The sequence below is a fragment of the Acipenser ruthenus genome, chromosome 3, assembly GCF_902713425.1.
Source record: "Acipenser ruthenus chromosome 3, fAciRut3.2 maternal haplotype, whole genome shotgun sequence".
In the NCBI taxonomy this organism is placed as follows: Eukaryota; Metazoa; Chordata; class Actinopteri; order Acipenseriformes; family Acipenseridae; genus Acipenser; species Acipenser ruthenus.
Window position 1 is genome coordinate 34,573,807 of NC_081191.1, and position 18,023 is coordinate 34,591,829.

The 18,023-nt window shown below is 37.5% G+C and overlaps 1 protein-coding gene across 10 annotated transcripts in view; it reads left to right on the top strand.

Moving 5' to 3' along the window:
* Positions 1–18,023, top strand: part of LOC117394649 (FH1/FH2 domain-containing protein 3-like) — a 262,112-nt gene that overhangs the window by 196,357 nt on the left and 47,732 nt on the right. For 4 of the 10 annotated variants that reach the window (XM_059012819.1, XM_059012820.1, XM_059012823.1 and 1 more), the window contains 7 exons: positions 793–891; positions 2,044–2,472; positions 3,763–3,837; positions 5,636–5,767; positions 7,332–7,466; positions 11,095–11,145; positions 16,034–16,245. In XM_059012819.1, the coding sequence (XP_058868802.1) occupies positions 793–891; positions 2,044–2,472; positions 3,763–3,837; positions 5,636–5,767; positions 7,332–7,466; positions 11,095–11,145; positions 16,034–16,245 (1,133 nt within the window). The remainder of the gene's footprint in view (positions 1–792; positions 892–2,043; positions 2,473–3,762; positions 3,838–5,635; positions 5,768–7,331; positions 7,467–11,094; positions 11,146–16,033; positions 16,246–18,023) is intronic. The other 6 variants (XM_059012824.1, XM_059012825.1, XM_033993032.3 and 3 more) reach the window with 3 other exon arrangements.

Consider the following 18,023-nt stretch of genomic DNA (forward strand, 5'->3'; position numbering starts at 1 on the left):
ATTTGTATTTTATTGTTTTTTTGTTTTGTTTTGTTGTTAGTTTATCATTATATCTTTATAATCTTCTGTATTTACAGTTTGACTGGGAACTAGGATTTATGATCTGCATTTAGGAAGTGATAAACAATAAAGTGTTAAAGATCAATCAAAACTGTCTTAGTGATTTGTGAAATTTGCTGTAGTTTCTTGAGATTGTAAGAGCTATGACTATAGTAATCAACTGTAACTTGTTATTATCTAACAGCATGGTAGCAAACTTTTTGAACGGGTTTTAAAAATAATGGTAAACTTATGTAGCACTGCTGGAGCAGAATATAGTGCTTAGACACCCACAATACTGCTAAACAACAAACAATAATTCTGTCTGCCTGCCCATTTATATTATATTGCCTATTTGACTGTCAACTATATATATATATATATATATATATATATATATATATATATATATATATATATATATATATATTAAAACATTATTTTTAAAACAAATATGGAATAAAGAAGCCCAGTCCATTCATTCTATCAGCATATATAGGGAAAGTAGCAGTTTGGGTAAGTCCAATATTATTGTTTTGTTTTGAATAATAGTTCGATCATATTCAAGAGACTCTCCGATCTGTTTCTCTGTCACATTATCCCCAGTCCCTCTGCTCTGTATTCGTGTCTTTGTCATGTTTTCCATGTCTGTTGCATTTCTTGTAGATGGTTTCTCTTTACATGTTGTCTTGCACGGTTTCTGTCTTCCCTCCCTCCCCCCCCTCTCTTGGTCCCGCCCTATTTTAATCACAGAGAGGTGGAGAACGAAGAGGAGGAAGAGGAACAACCAATCACAGAGCCCAATACTGAGGATGAGGGTGAGGAAGAGCCCTCTAGACAGGTCAAACACAGGTACTAGGATACCTTAAAACCCAAGCATAGCCTAGCAGCCCAACCTGACCCTTCCACACCTTAAACCTGCCAAACCCATTTACCCATCATCCTTCATTTTCCTTTGTGTCTTTCCTCTTACTAAAATATGCCAGAGTATCATCCAGGGTGCATACCCACTTGTATACCGATTTGTCTGGACACATATGTCTTAATAGTACTGTATCCTTCTTCGTGCTTTGTTCCCCTGTTATTTTTAATATAAGCTAAGTGTAAGGTCCTAAAACTCCCATTTTGTATCCTAGTTTTTTTCCTTTATGTAAACTAATAGAAACGTTTTCCATTTGGTCCTGCCTGCTATTTACCAACCCCGCAACCCCCCCCCCCCCCCCCTGCAAACTACCACCACCTCACAGTGATTTGCTTTTGTAGATTTACTCTGGCATTTATCAAATGTGAACAGACGGAAAAAGCTTGTAAGTGTGTCAGAAGCAGTATTGTTGTTATGCAAAACAGTGGTCACTGTGTAGGAATGTATTATTGTGTATCAGCAGCAGAAACTGAACAGGACATAGTTCAAGACTTGTTATATTTTAGAACGGCACCTGGACTGCTTTTAATGCAGCAGTCTGACTAACCTACAGATTTAGCCTGGAGCACTTCCAGGCACAGTTAATCAAATAGCAAATGGATTTCTCGAAATAGAACGGATTGTTAGAGCCCTTCAGCGTTCGTCATAAAAACCTCCCCACATGCACAAAGGGTCCAGTGCTTTGACGTAAATGTCATGGTTTTATATTTTGTCACCTGTATCTTTTGGTCAATGATCATGATAGATCATCATACAACATGGGTTTGGGTCTGTTGTGGAGTCCAGTTCTGTACAAAACAAGATGGCAGAATAAGAAAACAAAAAACAAATTTATATCTGTATAATGCATTAGTTCAATGGATCAGGCTGGAGATGTTTGACACTTCAGTAAAATAACTAATGTTCTAAGATCTCTCTTACAAATTGTATTCTATCTTGGGATTTTTCTGGTCTATGTAATAGACAAAAATATTCACATGTGTAAATCTACCTTAAAGTTATGTTTCTCTATTTTTACTATTGGTGTCCTGGTCCCACTTATTTCCATCCCCTTTCCATTCCTACTTCATCTTCATTTTCAGTGTGGTTTCACAATCTCCAGTGATAGACAACGTAGAACAAGCCAATGCCATTTACTCTCCTAAATACGTAGCCAACATCATACCGATTTCTGAAGAAGACAGGCCTCTCAACAACCCTACAGCAAAGAACTCTCCAGCCACCTCACCCAGGGCAACAGGCTCTACCGACCGTCCCAACTCTTCTCACCTGTATGTGTCTCCTCCACCCTCTGTGCTCACCTCATTGTTAGCCAACCGAAGGTCGCCCACCACCACTTCCAGAACTGGTTGCCAGGGTTCTTCAGCCAACATCACCCCGGCTGTGTCTCCAACTGTGGAGAAACTGCCCTACCTCCCTCATTCTCCCTTCCATCTTTTCTCTTACGACTTTGATGAACCTTCTCCCTCTACAGTCAAGGAAACAGAGGCTGAAGCAATGAGATCCAACAGGTAGACACTAGAGTTAGCCACTGCCACTAAAATCTAAAAACCCCTTTAATCATGCCCTGTTTCGACAAGGGCACAGGTGTTTGTTCTGCACAAATAACCACACCTTGATTTGCACTTAACACAGATGTTGAACTAACTTTGGTTTCTGAGTAGATGTGGTTATGGAAGTGGCTTTTTAGTTGTAATTCATATACAAGGTCTTGCTAGAGGTAGTACTCCATTCTAATGGAATGCATTAGTTTTATTCTGGGGTTCACAAAAAAGCTGCCAAATATTACTGTGGGTGTAATCTTTTTATCCCAGCTGCTGGAAAGCTACATTTTCCATTTTACAATCTTGTGTGACCTCCTGAAGTTTATTGTTCATCTGCCTTTCATTGTGGCTGTGCAGAACTTTCTAGTAAAAAGAAAAACAGAGGACAGTTTAAGTGCTGGTTCTGCCTTCAAAGTGCCAATAAAAATACAACAAATTAGAAAAGAAACTTGTGCTTTTCAGGCTATAACTTGCCTTTACCAAGGTTCCCCAGTACAGAGCATTAGGGAAAAGCAGCTGTGTTTGTATCTCTTTTAGTCATTGAGCAAAAAAAAAAGCCACACTCATGGCAAGAAATCAGACTGACTAAATTGCCTTTGGTCTTTACTAGATTTATAGCAAACTGTGACAGAATTTAGATTCTGAAGTAATACTATAGTATGTGTTTTTAACTTTTAGTTCAGCTTTTTAAAAGAGGCAAGCTTGGAAGGTTATTTCACTGCATCCTCATATGTTTGTTGAATTAGCTCACTAACAATGCATGTCATAAGTTTCTTGTATGCCTTGTCAGACATCACATTAACACTGCATTGTTTTGTTGTTAACTTGCGGTTTGCATTGCTTTAAAATGTAAAGTCTATTGAAGCCTGTATGCTTTGGTTGAAAACCTCAGAGACCCATCTTAGAAATTCTACATCAACCGCACATCCTCATTCCCAGCAAACAAAACTCTAGATTTCCTTGTTGATTTAGAAGGGAACAGTTTTGTTTTTTGCAATGCCAGTGATCTGTGCCTTTTCATTTCCTGAGTAGGGAAAGAGAGCCATAACTCTTGTATTCTAAAAGACCCCTCTAAAATATTTCTAGATGAACAACTGATATCATTTTGGATATGTATAATTTCATTTTATAGGTTATTATTTTTCACTGTATCATGGAGGTCAATTCCATTTTTAAGCTTGGTGTTTCCAAAGACCTATTATCTTTCTCATTCCTTTCCTCTGGTGTGTTTTCCTACTCTCTGTCTCTACTTCACAGTCAAGCAGATGCTACCTGCTCAAGCAAATATTCCGATTCCAATGATCCCTATTCATCCAGGTACTCCTCTGGCAGGTAGGTTGACCTGTGAAATGTGGTCCTATAAATGTTATGTTCCTAGAGGAACAACATGCAGCGATGTAGGCTTTTGACCTGTTTCTATCCACAGGCCAGATATGGTTTGGTCTTACAAAGCAGTGCCCTATGCTTTAGCCTGTTCTTGACTGTTGCTAATCCTTTAATCCTCATAGTGCTTTAGGTCAAAACAAAAATAAATATACAGTAATAAAAGGCAACAAGCTTGAGCGAAACTCAATTCAATATACAGTCTGTAACATTGGTACATAGAGGCTTTCAACGCTTTCAACATAAATGCTTTAATATACATGCAGTGTTCCAGACAAGCATTTTCATTAAAGGGGTATGTTCATCTTTTCTGTATGTAAATTACTGTAGCAAAAGAAGAAGAATCTACAAGTTCTGTAGATTAAAGCTGTGATCTTTGTGCAGTGTATGGTGTTTAGGATGTTGGACACATTCAATTTAAATCAAGCTCAATGGTAAAAAAAAAAAATATGTGCATGATTAAATGGCAACCTTCCTTTAGAATTCTTGGAATAAGAACTTGGCAGCTCTTGTTCCAGAACTAAAAATATTAAGGCACCTGCGTAAGCCTTGGTGACAGCTGGGCAACTGCCTCAGTATAACTACTGTATATTCACAGGGCTTTCATTGTTTGCTGTATGTTCCCTCACAGTAGGAGTTGCTTCTCACAGATATAGTAATAGAGATGTATCCTTTTACGTCAGTGCCTTTGATAATAAGCCTGTGGTAAATGTGTATTAACCTGCAATACAGAATAAAAATGATTTGCACATACAGTCGGAAGATTAAAGTGTAACATTCAAGTCTGCAGGAGTGAGACACACAAGAGATGGATGATTACCATTATAGAATACATGAATATAACAAGAGAAATACTGTATCAACCCTAATAGTTGTAACGATAAATAACTTAGATTGAGAGGTTTTTTTTGTGGGTGTTAAATCATTTGCATAGTGTGTGACGGGTAGAAATACAGTTTAAAATTGTTTTCTGAACACCATGTCCAGATGTTAGGCATATCATTTCCCGTTTGGAGCAATGTATGTATGGACCAGCATTACTCATTGTCTTCATACTAGAAGGAGGATGGACATCCCCAATGTCTGTAGCATTCATGGAACATAGCTTGCTCGCTCTGCCTGGAAATATCAAAATATAACCCATCCATTTATATCTTCATCATAATTGCCCTTTGGTGGCTTCAGTGCGTTACGCTGAACCTTTCCATTCCCATTATGCTGGTGTTGCTTTCTTTGGTATGCTGTTGACTTTCACAGCTTAGGGTCTGAAAGCATTGCATGCCTCAGCATTTGCTTTTAGTAAAATTATAGGGGACAGCAAAGGCAAACATTGGGGTTTATTGTTTTAGTTTCCACAATTTCAGTAAATAACATCCATGCTCCTTTTTCACAGCATTTTGCAATCCTAAATGTATTATTCTCCAGTGTGGCAAATATTTTATAAATAAGGATACCACAAAAATGCTTCATGCTTTATGCACACCTCTTATTATAGCCTCCTTTAAAAAAGAGAAAAAAGCCAAATATTTACCCTTGCTTGTTGTCACTCCCTGAAGCTTGATACAGTGTTCAAATGGCTATGATGTTGTCAGTGTGTTTTTTTTGTGTGTTGTGTTGTGGATGCTCTATCGCCCTATGTTGTGTGCAGCATGCTGGCTTGAAGACTGACCATTATTTCTTCACCCTCTCTCTCTCTCTCTCTCTCTCTCTCGCTCTCTGTTCTTGCTTGCTCCTTGGCACCTCACAGATACAACAGCTATGGCAGCAGCAGCAGCCCTTACACCAGCAGCAAATCCTACTCCACACTGAGTGCCCCCACTACACCCACCTCCCGCTATGGAACGTCTGTGTCACCCTCCCCGGACTCCAAAACAGACAGGTTTGCAGATGCAGCATTCATGTGCAGATGGTTTAGTAAACACAATTTGCAGAATTGGTGTGAACTGTTTTCTAAGTAGCAGTATTCACTGTAGTATGACAGCACTACACTACCTCCTCGATAGGATGGTATGACAGGAAAGGGGACCAGAAACATTGGCCATATATTACAGTAGTTAAAGCCATCAATGAAAGTACATGCCATGTTTTATTCTATCCAGTTCTAACTAGTGAGCTCCTAATCATATGACACCCCTTACAATTAATGCAGTATTTAAAACTATAAAGTATAATTGATTGACTAATTATATGGAATAATATCCTACATTCTTTCTGTTTTAAGGTTTCTTTACAGTTACACTGTACCTAATGTGATAACCATTAAAGCCCCATGGTATTCTAAACAGCACACATCCTTAATTTGAATTAAACCAGAGACTTTTGGTATAGTTCACTGAACTTCTGCATTCAGAAGAAAGCCTCAACAAAAGCATATTAAAATACAATTGGAGAGACAATGGAAAATAATGATGAATAATACCTACTGAACTGGTAACAGATGGCACTTATTGCCATTGATTAAATACATATCCTTTTATATTTGTTGAATCCCAATGACCTAGTTTTAGGGTCCCCCGCCCCCAAACTTTAGAAACTGTAGAAGTCTCAAGAAAAACAAATTAAAAATACAGTTGGAGAGACAGTTTAAAATATTAAAACCATTAACATTTTTCAATGGTCCATGTGTGGAAACATATTTTTTTCTTTACTGGAGGCTTGGCGATCCAAGCCAGGTTTTTAGGAAGGCTCCTAATGAAGAACATATGTGAAGTGAACCTTTAGCAAGCATCCAACAAGCACGAAATAGCTTGTGCTGTACTGTTGCAGGTATTGTTTACACCTGCAGTTAATCAAGAATTCCCTTTAAAACCTAGCCTAGATATACCTCCCCTGTAATCCTCAGTGGACTCATTTGGCCCCATTTGATGGTCTGTAAAAATCACATTTGAGTTTACAGTCTATAAAGCCTAATAATACAACATAGGTATCTGCAATCTTTTTGTACCGAGTGGCATGTAGTAAAAATCTACACAATCTTACTAGGGCTTTGGCTGGTGTTGTCTAGCCCTTCACAAAATGTGAACGTGGTATTCAGAGTATCGGGAAAGCATTTAGCTAAAACTCATGTGTTCATTTTCATCTGCTAAACTCTAGGCAAATAATATAACTTGTCAACTCCAAGCAACAATTCAAAGAGAATAGACATTTCAGGCTATTCAGGTTTCTCTCTTTACTCCTTAGTAAAACAATCACTCCAGGCCTATCTTGCAAACTGCCACATTCTAATCTACATCCAGGAATATGAAAAATGTAAATATCACAATAGCCTCACAATCTTTCTTTTGCAGGTTCACTGTCCAATTTAGATTGTGATTGGCTTATGCTATTCTGATGCCAAAGGCAAAAAAACTGAAGTCAACTAAATGTTTTGAAATCAAACTTTTAGCCATTCATTACCACAGTATACATTGGAACTGATTTCCTACCTTTTGATTGATTCACAGACCGGTGCTGGGCGGGCTGCTCACATCCTCTTACCGACAGCACCAGGAGTCCCTAGCGGCTGAGCGAGAGAGAAGGCGACAGGAGAGAGAGGAGAGGCTACTGCGGATAGAGCGGGAAGAGAGGAACAAATTCAAGTAGGTTACTGAGGCACCCCTGGAGCTTACATCATTGATAAAGGACACAGAGTACATACATTTTGAATTAACCAAAAAGAAAAGCAAAACAACTTTGAAGAGGAGGTTGTGACTGTGGATAGATGTAACACAAGCATCAGAAAATAATTTACAGTTGAGAGACAGTTATCTGATCTTTAATCAACCGTACTGTCTAATCAACCGAACACACCTGTAATCACGTGATGAATTATGTTTGGTGTATTACACACACAGCTTCTGCTGTTAAAATGGCTATGAGATTTAGCTGCCAAAAAAGGACTAGCAGACTGAGGCAAACGAAAGTTACAGAATTATTCAGACCACCAAAACCTTAGATGGAGCATTGTGTGCTTTAAATTGTTACAGTTAAGCAGATTATAACAGTCATCTCGTTATTGATTTTTCTTCTATTTTGTCAATAAGGGCTGGAGATCCTGTCTGTTTATTGAGCAGCTAAGAACTTTTATTTTATTCATTTCAATTGCGTGTTATTACAATGCCTTAACAGCAAGTATCAAAGTGTAGAAACATTTTACTACATTTTTGAAGCTGAATGATTCCTAAAGTTTTGTAATGTGTCAAAGTTGTACTGAATTGTATTCTTTGGTTTTCAAAGTTTGGTATATGGTATGTTTAATTACAGTATTTCATTACCTTAACTGTAGGTGTTACTGAATTGCATTAATTTAATGATTTGTAAAGCTTTGTCATTGTGTATGCTTAATGTGATAGAATAGGTTGCTATTCTATATCATCAGTAGGGACTTGTGTATGTTAACTTTATTCTATACATTATTAAAGGTACAGTAATTGTTATTAATACCTGTTCGATTATCCATACAAATCGATTATGCAAACTAGTATCGGTCTCAATTAGTTTGGATAATTTGAATAATTGTCCAGAAGGTTTGAGAAGGTGACAGGAGGTGTCACTTGTTTGTAGAACAGCCACACAATACTGGTTATTCTACATAGCCACCGTGTTTGGGGGATCCTATCCAGTTCAATTTTATTAAATCTAGATTTGTTGATGTTATTACCCGAGGCTCTTGAATAATACCTGCTGAAATGAAAACAGCTGTCACTTATTGCCATTGGTTGAATACATATTCTTATTTAATTGTTGAATCACAATGACCTAGTTTTAGTCCCCCCAGCCCCCAACCTTTAGATACTGTAGCAACAAAAAGAGGCCTTCTCCTGATATCTTGAAGCCATTTCAGTAAAGTTTCAGCAAAGATACATTGTTAGCTATATTAGCAGATGGCTTGGTATGTCTTGTCTGAGATGTATTGTTAAAACCTACCTACATTGACTTAGTTCCAGAAAACCAAGAAGAGCAAGAAACATATACTGTAGGTCTATAAATGCAAGCACTAATAAACATTGGAATAGATCTGGCAAGCATGTTAAGTAGCAGAGATTTATGCTAATGCATAATAAAGCACATTAAAATCAGAGTCAAATCTCAGTAAAAAATATAGAATAGATTGTAAAAGTGCTATGTAGAGTTACAGTATCATAGTAATATTGAGTTGGTATATCATACCTGTAATTAATTTCTTGGCAGTGCACATATATATGTGATTTTTATCATTTCTGATGAGATTCGGCTTTATATTAAAACAACACATTATTACATAACATGCATAAAATGAAAAATAAGATGCAAAAACGAATTTCATACTTTGCCCAAGTATTTGGGCAATCAACATATTTTGTATGGAACCCATTCGTTGCTAATTATTGACAGTTATCATGATTGAAAACCAACACCTGATGATAATCATAGAATAAATATACATAATCATCAAGTGCTGAAAAATCAATTGGAAATTAGTGTTAAAACGGCAGTGATGCAACTAAACGAAAAAGGGGAAACTACCAGAAAAACAGCAGAAACTCGGTTTACCAAAAAGCAATGTGTGGGCTTGTGAACAGGATGGCTTTGCTGGTTACGTCAGACCAGGAACTGAATGGACACAGTCTGTTTAGTGAATGTGAATGCGCTGCTTGCGCTAGTTTATTATAAATAAAAAGATTTAACAAAACAGAAACACGCTGAACAAACAAAACAAAACAAACACTCGATCGAACAGTGGACGACGCAAACAAAAAAGTATCGTGCTGGTCCTCCAGCATGAGTAGCAATTGTTATTAATTCTCTCTTCTCTCCTCTCTCTCTCCCATACCGCCTCATTGTACACCCAACCCTGTGTGCTTGAAACATTCATTATTTTATACAGCTGTGCCGAGACTCAATTGCTAATCAATCATTCAATTGAATCTCGGCACAGTCTGAACTTGGACTAATTGTGCAATTCCTGTGCCCCCGTACAAATACCCATTTTAATCTGCATGTGAAGCGGTTGTGCATTTCCCCGTGCCTAAATACAAATATACATTTTACATCACCTGTGCTACATAACCCGCACTCCATGCACCACTACAATAATACATTATTGACAAACATAGGAGAACAAGAACTACTGCAACTAGCTCCAGGTGTGGAAGACCAAGAAAGATTTCTACAAAATCTGGAAAAAGAATCGTTTGAGCAGCCTGGCAAAATCCTCGGATTACGGTAAAAGATTTGACACAAGAATTGAGAGAAGATGGTCAAGAAATTCACTATCGAACAATTCAATGATACCTTAACAAGATGAATGTCCATGGGCGAAAACCAAGATGCAAACCTTTGTTAAAAACAATACACAAAATAAAGTGATTGTAGTTTTACATTGAATACTTGAAGAAGCCTGATGATTTCTTCAACTAAATTTTATGGTCAGACAAATTCAAAATATAACTTTTTTTCACCAAGAAAGCAACAATATGTTTGGAGGAAGAGAGGAGAAGAATATAAAGAAAAGTTCATCATGCCAAGTGTTAAACATGGTGGAGGTTGTGTGATGGTATGGGCCTGTTTTTCTTCCACAGGCATTGGTGACGTTTTTATTGTAGAAGGATCAATGAATGCTGCAAAATATCAAGAAATGTTGCACTCTCATTTGTTACGCAGTGCTAGAAGGCTTATTGGACGGAAGTTCATATTCCAGTAGGATAATGACCCTAAGCATTCTGCAAAGTCTACAAAGGAATTTCTGAAAAAAAGAAATATTACAGTTATGGATTGACCATCACAGTCCACAGATTTGAATCCCATCGAGATGTTATGGATTGACTTGAAGGCTGCTGTTGCAAAAAGGAAACCAAAGTCGATTGCAGAACTCAAAGCTGTATCTGTTGAAAAATAGGCAAAAATATATTCGGAAAGATGCCAGGAACTGGTTTCAAAATACAATAAAACACTGCAAGCTGTAAAGGAAGCAAAGGGTGGGCACACAAAATGCTAATGTTAAGGGTGCCCAAATACTTTTGTCAAAGTATGAAATTTGTTTTTCTTATGTTATTTTGCATGTTATTTTTCATTTTATGCATTGTATGTAATTATTTGTTGTTTATTTTAATTTATATCTTTCAATAGAACAATTCGAAATGATAGAAATCACTTTCTTTGTGGTTTTTCTCATTTATTTTAACTGCCCAAATTGTTTTGACTGTATATATTTATTTATTTTTTAAATCATTTCTCTTTTTGTTTTAGTCGGGACTATATGGACAAAAGAGAGGAGCAAAAACATGCCAGAGAAGAGAGGTTTGTGTTTATATTTTTGGTATTAATTTGTAATATATTATGGCAGTTTTTCATTTGTATTAATAGAGGAGTATACAAGGAGGGTAACAAGAAAATATTTTATAACTGAGAGAACACATAACTAACAAGGGACAAAGCCTTTACAGTGTTTCCCCATACATAACCAATATATATTATTTTATATTTGTTTTAGTAAATGCATATATACTCCAATTATATTCCTTATTTTAATATTTCTGTAGTTTTTATACTTGCTGTCTGTCCCGTCTCCGTTCTGCTCTGAATGGTTGGCTTTTAAAATGTTTTCTTTAGAAACATTACTTATAATATTATTCTTAAAGTAGTCCTGCAACATGTATAAAGACACATAATTGTTGGTCAGCTGTGGGTTCAATTACAACGTTATTGGGGAGGGGGTGGCATTGTCATGTATCTTATGTATACATATGCTACCCACAAGTCAGTAAAGACAATGGCTTAATGTCTATAATGGTCTGGGTGAGACTGCCCTTGACTATAATACCCAAATAGACAAGACCAAATGAGACACATTATCTCTTTAACAGAGGTGGCATGGAGCTAGCAGCACTGTCAAATACTACAAACTCCTCTCATTTATGCGCTAAACGAGACACAGAATCAATGAGAACATGTGTACGGATCAAGGACGCAAGCATCAATGCGAGCAAGGAGTTATAAACTCAGGCTTGTCCTTGAAGACCGCTATGCATGAGATGGTTCCTGCAATTGGCTGGTGGTTCGTGGAATGATACTTTTATTATGGGTCTGCAGCTGATTCAGCAAACATTGATTAAGTAAGAAAAAGAACAGTGCATTTATAGACTAGTTATTCAGTCTTAACTAACAGTTTCTCTTTGATTTTCCATTCCCCTCCCCTCCCTGGTAACCAGGTCATCAATGTAAATGATAACCTCTTCTCAGCTGATACAGCCTGGTTAAATACAGGATTTGAAAGGCTAGAAGAGGGACCTATCACATTAGAAGGACTTATAGGAGTATAGCCCATACTAAAAAACACAAATCACACTGAGAAAAAAAAGTATTTAGTGGTATTGATTTATGTATATAAAATATTATATATCATGCTTTATAGCATTTGTATTTGATCTTCTGTAACTATTCCACTATAATGCCTACACTATTCCTGTTAACAGATGATCAGCTGTTAATAATTTGCAAAAGAAAATTGTAAATCCCTTAATAACACAGTTTAATATAGACCCTTACCATCGTGGGTGGTCAAACATATTGTATGAAACCTGACCTTAAAGTTATACTGATAACTGTATAATTGTTTTCAGGTTAGAAGCATGAGGTGCCAAAGCATTCTCCTGGCTGAGGAATGTTATGTTTTCTATTCACAATTTAAAAAGCATGCGTGTGCACACTACACACCCACACACTTCGTATTGCAGTGATTTGATTCTAAACAGTAAAGGGTTCATTGGTTTACAGTGGAGTGCAAGTAATAAGCAGCTCAGTATGGCACAAGAGTCTTACAGTTCAGGTTTCCTCTGCCCAATAAACCATTCAGAATTTGAGACTTTGTGATAAAAGGGTAAGGAGATAATGGTGGATTTAATCTGACACAGGTCAGTAAAATAATAAAGGTGTGAAATCCTGTTAAACTGTCTCCAAATGTTTTTTAAAAAGTAACCATTTTGGGGCTCCCGAGTGGTGCATCCAGTAAAGGCACTCTGTGTGGAGTGCAGGATGTGCCCTGTAGTCTGGACATCGCGAGTTCGAGTCCAGGCAGTGTCCGCAGTGTGAAAAAAAGCAGTCGGCTGATGGCACACGCTTTGGAGGACAGCATCTGTTCATCTTCGCCCTCCTGACTCAGCGCAGGGGTGGTAGTGGTGAGCTGAGCCTAAAAATAATTGGCCATTCCAAATTGGGAGAAAATAATAAAAATAATTGGCAATGACTAAATTAAAAAAAAAAAAAAAAACGTTTTAATCTAGTAATAACCAGGGTTACTCTTAAAACCAATGCACACTGTTCTGGCTGATACAGTTTGCTCACTGCCTGTATTCAGCACTATGGTTTTTGTGCATATCCGTGGAGGCAGTTCAAATCCCAGCCGTCTCCAGTCACTTGTGGCCGCACATAAACCCATCAGCTTTAAATTAATCATTGATTTCCTGGTAGCAATAGCAGTCTGTAATACAAATGGCACGACAAGTCAAGACACCCACAATCATGTCTTTTTCAAGCTCGGAGAAATCGTTATGACCACCTGTCAGCAAACTCCTAAGGCACAGCAGCTATATGGCTCTATGGTATGGTAAATGTGGCACATCACCTGGTTGACGTCCTTGAATAATCATGTGGCTAACCCTGTTATCAAATGGCAACAGGTCCAGTCTGAGCACAGCAATGTAAAACAAAGACATCTATAGAACTTTGAGGGTGGTTTGCAAATGCAGGATATAAATATGAGTCTCCAATATTAGCCTCCATGAAAACAATATTTTTGTTGTTTTTCTAAAGATTATATCAGGGCTTTGCAGAAACACACCGTCCTGCAGGTTAGGGCCACTATGTGGACTTCCTGACCTCCATATCCTAATGCACAGGATGTAATGGCTCATGTAGATCTAAACAGTAGAAATGTTTGAAGTGTTTACAAACAGTGACATTGCTGCTGTGCAATCCAAACCAATTTCATTGTCCATTTAGTAAAATACTTTCATGTTCCTGACTCCACTGAAGAGGGAAAAATCTCTTCCTTCTGTTTTACATCAGAGCAGACATGTATCACATATGTGAAGGAGACGACAGGTTTTAAAAACATATTTGCTTGAAATTGAACACAAGCTAAAACCACACACAGAGAGAGACAATAACTTTTCAATAGTATTGCATTCCCATAGCTAGCTCACATTCTTTGCACTGTAGTGCCATGCAATAAACTGTTGGGCTCAGCTATTATTGATATAAATAAACTGGGGCCTGCCAGTCTAGCGATATTGTATAAAACTGGACAGGAACCCCATATTTTAGTCGAATATATGTTGTGAACTATTTAGGGTTTGAGCTTTGTCTATGGATGGAGATTAAGTGAAGTGGCACAACAGGGACATCAACTTGCCTGCTGTGCATTACCTTTCATCCGTAGAGACCAGTGATGGTCTCATCCTGGACTCCTGGTTCCTTTGTACTTGCATGCAAATTTACCTGTGTTTGCTGTACATAATTCAACATCTCAAAACTACCACATGATTCAACACAATTTTCAGTCGCTACTTGTGGAATTAATGGAATTAAGTGTACAGGTTAGAATTCAGCTCTCATCTGCTGTTTGTGTTTGAGACATCAGAGAGTAAAGGAGGTACTAATAAAAGCAATTTGAGCAGGACAGCTGGGCAGCATTAAAATGCTGATGGTTTGGAACTAGACATCAAGGCAGTGCCCCAAAGAAGGATCAGAATAGAAAGCAAAAAAGCTGCAAGTTGCAATATTGAAAATACTTGCACATTATTCACAAGTCTGCAGTGCTCTTCACTAAATTCAAATAACATCACCAACACCCATACTGTAAATGTCAACGTCTTGTGCAAAATTAAATTGCTAAATGCAAACAGTCAGCATTATGAAGATTTATAGCTTAAAATTCATGAAACGTATGTTCCCATAGCTTTAATGCATTAATGCATTGTTAACTGCAGCCACTAAACTGTAGCAAAATAGACAGCATCTGTACAATGCAGGCCACCAGAACTTTAAGACATACAGAGCAAAATATAGGTGTCATGCCCTGTATATCATGTTTTGAAAGAATAGTGTAAGGTGTGTAATTTCCTTTGGATAAGAACCAGATAAGCAAACCCCTAGTTTTGTAAATTATATCAGTATCTGTATATCTATAGAGGTGTGCTTGTGTGTTAAATTAAATTAAATTAAATTAAATTAAATTAAATTAAATTAAATTAAATTAAATTAAATACAAATTTAAAGCCCTCCTTTTTGAAGGGATTTTAATTGGGTTGTAGAAAAGAAGCCTGATTCTTTGATTTCCTTACAATTGCAATTATTATTATGGGACAAAATAAGCAATGCGGACAAAAAAACATCTGGAAGAAATTCATATTTCAAGTTATTTTGGGTTTAATCTGTGAAGTACAAACGCAGGGTATGTGATTGGTAGCAGGGCTTAATAAACAGTTAAGGAGCTCTGTCTGCCTAAATGTAAAACAGATGTATCTTTGTTCTTCTAAACAGACTTTGATGAATAAACTATATGTGACGTAAAGGCTGAGATGATTGGATATCAGAGAAAGCCTTTGGAGGCAGAGACCATTTTTTTAAGAATGTGGATAAAAAGAAAAGTTTCCGTTCTAGACAGGAGAATGGGAGAACAGAGTTAGTCTCGGTGTGCAGTATAGTGCAGGTCAAATGTACCTGACAGGGGCTTAGGTGTATCAATCAATGCATTATTTCCAAGACGGAATTCTCTTTCAATCTAATTGAAGACTGCTTGGAGTGAGTGGTGGTTCCCAAAGAAACTGAAGACCAGAAAGGGGGAATTACACAATTGGGAGTGCATCTTGGAAAGGTGCAGGATGCTTTACTCCAGAGGTTCAGAACCCATGCATTGCTGCAGATAGATTTCTACTGGAAGGGTCAGGCAGTGGGGGGATGGGGAGGGGGAGGGGGAGTGGGGTTATTGATTGCACAGTGGCTGTAGACAGCAGACATGCAGCAGCATCGGACAGTGATTATCAAACAGTTTGGTGATTTGTGTGTAGTAGGATAGCGTGAAGGGAAGATCTGTAGATTTCCTTTAGGACATTGGCTGGCAAAGTGGAATTTCTTTCTGTGTGAGTTTCAGTTCACCACGCTGAGGAAATGCGGCTTCCCTTTTCAGGTACAAGAATGTGGAAAGGTTAGCAGCGGAGGAGTACGAGAAGGAAAGGAGCCGCACAGTGCCAAGGGGGCGGAGCGAGCTGACCCTCAGCCTGAGCCCCCACACTGCGTCCACCTCGCCTGTCCCCAGGTGTGTCACCCCCTCCTCAGCTGAGTCCCAGGAGGAGCCAGAGACACCGTCCACTCCCTATGAATCCCCCAAGCCGGCAGAAGGTAACACAAGTTTTTTTTTCTATTCCTTCATCTGTTTATTAGTGTATTTTTCAATAAATAACAATGGAAAAGATCATAAATTTTATTTACTGTATATTTAAGTTACTAAGATAGAAAAATTGAAATGTAATATCTCACGCTTAAATAGCATTAACAGTACTTTATGATCATGTTTTTAGATTCAGAAGCCAAAGAGATATGAACTAGTCTAATGTGCTATTACTGTATTAGTTTGAAACATGGTTGTTCAGCTTGCTCACCATTATCAATTACTTTTGCCACTGTGTAAGAACCTATAATGTCAGCTTTAGGTACAATACGTTGTTTATCAGCTCCACAAAGATCTGTAGGTTCTTTGCTATTTTGCAGTTGTTAACAATCTGCCAACTACTATAGATCACCATTATTACCACCACACTGGTATTTTCCACATATTAAAGTGAGTTTCATTCCAACCACAGCAAATGGGCATTAAATTGGTTTTACTGTAATTACAGTTTAGCTGCACTGTAACTGTGGCACACTGTAATTGGAACGGAATGTCATTGTGGTGGAAGTACAGTGCTCCCTCGCTATAAGGCTCTCGGTTATAACGCGCCTCAGATATAACGCTCCTACAGCATGTTCCCCAATTCCCTATACTAGTGATTCATGCAATATTTCTACAGTAAATACAGTACCGGTGTTGTTCAAACTAAACAACTTCTCAGTCTAACTTCCATTTTTGTCTCTCCCTTTTGATACATTATCTGAACTGAAAAAAAGCTGCGCTGGCACATTATAACACAGACATCTTATTCAGCATTCGTTTTATAACTAAATAAATATTAGGCCAATTATGTGGTTATCTTTCCTAATGTATTTACTTTTTTGCTGCAAGAGGAGCTGCGGCTTTCTCTGGGAGATGAGACGCTTTACTTCAGTCCCTCTCTGGCAGCCAAACCTGGGGCAAGCCCATTTCCTCTTCCCCTTTCCTGACCCGCTCTCCTCCTCGCACTTGGTTTGCTTGTCTGTCACTTTGAACTGAACTACCGACAGCCGTTTAGCCAGACTATTTATAGTTTAAAAACTGCTAACTAAAATGATCCACAAGTAGGAATGTTACCTTTTTTTGTTGTTTTGTAAAAAATATAGCGCTTATTACATGGTGCTTTATGCTTGGTTAATTCATGGAAAGTTACATTTTTGCTTCAGTTGTGCATTATAGAGAGGGAGTTATTTTATTTTGTATTTTAGTCAGATGTGTGTTGTTATGTGTCCCGCAGCGCCCCTGTATATGTCGCGGGAAGGAAGTGTTTAAGATTTTAAGATATTTAAGATAAGAACCTATGCAATAGTCAGCATGCTCGCAAACAGCTAAGTAAGATCAATTTATGCCCATGCCCAAATTACTTTCACTGTTATAGTTTTTATTAATTATTTCTTTATGAATTAGAAATGACAGGTAATATAAAATATAATAAAAGCATAGATATTTTTAGCAGCAAAGATTTTTTTTTTCAATTCTTTAGCTTCAAATTATTACCAAGAAGACACCTTTATATTTTACTTTCTAGTGCTTCAAGTTTAAGTTCAGATATTGGAATGCTTTGCCAGAAAAACTCCCCTACATTAATTGGAGATACACATCAGTTTTTTGGATTTTTTATTTTTTATTTTTTTTAAATTCAGAGGAAACCGGTCTTAAGGGTTTTCTATCAATTTGGTGATAAGATGGAACATTTCAGGGTTTTGATGGCAGATATACTGTAGATAAAGCCACAAGCCAAGGTTTTGTC